This window comes from Colobus angolensis, unplaced genomic scaffold (assembly GCF_000951035.1).
Source record: "Colobus angolensis palliatus isolate OR3802 unplaced genomic scaffold, Cang.pa_1.0 Scaffold147, whole genome shotgun sequence".
NCBI classification, from domain to species: domain Eukaryota; kingdom Metazoa; phylum Chordata; class Mammalia; order Primates; family Cercopithecidae; genus Colobus; species Colobus angolensis.
In genome coordinates this window covers 424,194-426,973 of record NW_012114566.1, presented here as the reverse complement: position 1 = coordinate 426,973, position 2,780 = coordinate 424,194, and the positions used below count along the sequence as shown (strand labels likewise).

Genomic DNA, 2,780 nt, shown 5'->3' with positions numbered 1-2,780 from the left:
AAAAAAAAGACTGGGTGCAGTGGCTCACACCTGTAATTCCAACACTGTTGGAGGTTGAGGTGGGAAGATCACTTGAGCCCAGGATTTTAAGACCAGTCTGGGCAACATAGTATGGCCGCAGCTCCACAAAAAATAAAAAAATTAGTTGGGTGTGGTGGTGCACACCTGTGGTCTCAACTAACCCGGAAGTTGGAGTGGGAGGATTGCTTAAGCTCAGGAGGTTAAGGATACAGTGAGGTAAGATCATGCCACCACACTCCAGCCTGGGTGACACAGCGAAACTCCCATCTCAAAAAAAGAAATAAGAATTAAGCCAACATTTTTCATGGATAACTGTAGAGGTATTTTGATTAGAGAAAACTGGTTTTTTGAATGTTAAAGAGAATCTTAGTATTATAAACATCTTTATCCTATATTTGGGCAGATCATGGTCACTTGTAAAATTAGAAATCAGAAGATTTTCATTTTCCTTTTAAAAGTTAGAATAGTAGGTATTCATTATATATATATATATATCTGAAAAGTCTTCTTTTTATAATACATATTCTTACCTGAATCATATGAATAAAGTCCCACTTTTGAACCTCCTTTTTCTCCAACATTCTTCTTTGATATTCAGAAGATGTCTCGTTACGCCAAGCAAACTTTACATTCTCAAGGTTTGATGTCTTGGCTACAAGCTCTAAAATACAGAGAAGAGGTGACACACCATCAATTTTAATTGCAAATGTGGAACCCATTTCCATTTAGAATTTTAATGCAATCAATGTTATATACAAACAGATAGAAAGAACATTTTTCTTTCTTATGTCTGGGAGACCAGAGAGTTCATACTGCTTTTTTTTCTAGTATTTAATGAAATTAGAGGTTAAAGAAAGAGCTAGTAAGAAATAATTACAAGAACCCTGGGCAGACATAGGTTATATTGTCTTAGTATTAATGAAGAATAACTGGTGAATTTTATCAATGGAAAGTGAATTGGAAACAGATGATATGTTTGCATAATTCAGGAGTAGGCAAACCACTGTCCAGGGACTATATCTAGCCTGCTACTTATTTTTGTATGAACTGCAAGCTAAAAACTTACATTGTTCTACTTCCTGACTTTGTGTCACTGCCATTCATGTTTCACGTCATTACATTTTTGAATGATTTAAAAAAACAAAAGAAGGATGCCATTTCATATGTGAAAATGATATGAAATTCAAATTTTAGTGTTTACAAATAAAGTTGTATTCAAACACAGCCATGCTCGTTAGTTTACCTTTTTTTTTGGGTGCCTTTGTGGCACATGGCAGGTTGATTAGTTGTGACAGAGACTGGATTGGCCTTCTGAGTCTAAAATATTTACTATTTGATCTTTGCCAGGAAAAGTTTATAAACTTTTACTGTAACCCACTAAACATAAGCACTTTAAGGTTGGTTTAAATAATTCTGGATCAATGAATGACTCTCTGTCTAAGCATAAACATCAAAAGGTAATCATTGATGACAACTGGGGAATGGATTAAGCGTCAATAGAAAAGGGAGTTTATTATTCACTGTTCACATTTTGAGATGTTTAGTCATGTCTGCCAAGAACTAATTCAGTTCTTCTCCCACTAAGCTTGTGAAAAGTATATCACAGTAACTATATTATTAATCATTCAAGGGAATAATTTGAGTTAAGTCTTTTGGGATAGGATGTGGGGTAGAGGACCAGGAGTTACAGGTACCTTTGTATTTGGCAATTTGTTCAGCACTTGGCTCAACAACTTCATTGTTGATACAAACTCCTGGGTATTGAGCCTGAACTTTGGAGATAATTTGAAGATCAATTTCACCTGGAAGGTAAACATATGGGACAGGTCACATCATTCCAGCAAGAAATGATTAAAAACAATTTTAGCTGATTTATTATTTGTCCTACCTTTACTAGGAAAGCCTAGAATTAATAAAGAATAATGTTCAACTGCTGCCCTGCCATGAGGCCTGTGATGCTGAACAGCTAGGTTCTAAGTAGCCATAGTAATGTGACTCAAGGAGGGCTGTGAGTGCCATTCATTCATTCATATGATCTTTAACATCTATTACTATATTTCATCAAATCAAAGATGCTGTTGATTATAGAAGGAAATTGACCCTTATTTTTGTTTCACCAAGTTAGAAAAAAAGCCACGGTCAATTATAATTTTAAGATTTTATCAACTGGACAACATAACAATATCAGAGGTATTAAAATATGAAAAAAAAATGCACCTCAGAATTGGTAGAGTAGGCTAGGCCAGAAGAGTACAAGAAAAAAAAGTCAGATTAAAAAAGGGTACAAATAAGTCAGGTAAAATAAAGAAGAAAAACATGTCAGATATCTCCCCTCATAAACACTATTATCTGTGACACAGACACAGAAATAGCCCTGGCTCAGTTGAATCAAGGTAGGAAAGGGGAAGAGAACATGTGGGGAGAGGACGAGAGATGAGGCCAGGGTGATGGTGCTTCATGGGGGAAGATCACTCGTGAACTCTGTCACTCTCAGGATAAATGGCAGTTAGCCCAGAAACTGTGGGGAAGTGAGGGATTGCAGATACAGGGGACAAGATGACAGACACACACACAGAAAATAGAAGAGAGTATTTGGACCTACTAGCAGTCTGGATTTCTTAGAATATGGAGCAAGGCAGGGCCTCCAAGCAAGAGGTGATTCCAGAAAGCTATGGTGAGGTGACTGTGAGCAAGGCAGATATTTATTCATACTTATATTATTCATATTATTATATGAATATAATATAATAATTATATTA

At 35.9% G+C, this 2,780-nt stretch overlaps 1 protein-coding gene across 2 annotated transcripts in view; it reads right to left on the bottom strand.

Moving 5' to 3' along the window:
• HNMT (histamine N-methyltransferase) overlaps positions 1–2,780 on the bottom strand; it is a 54,384-nt gene that overhangs the window by 12,376 nt on the left and 39,228 nt on the right. For both annotated transcript variants that reach the window (XM_011935685.1, XM_011935686.1), the window contains exons 3-4: positions 1,716–1,823; positions 552–682 (exon numbers count right to left, since the gene is read on the bottom strand). In XM_011935685.1, the coding sequence (XP_011791075.1) occupies positions 552–682; positions 1,716–1,823 (239 nt within the window). The remainder of the gene's footprint in view (positions 1–551; positions 683–1,715; positions 1,824–2,780) is intronic.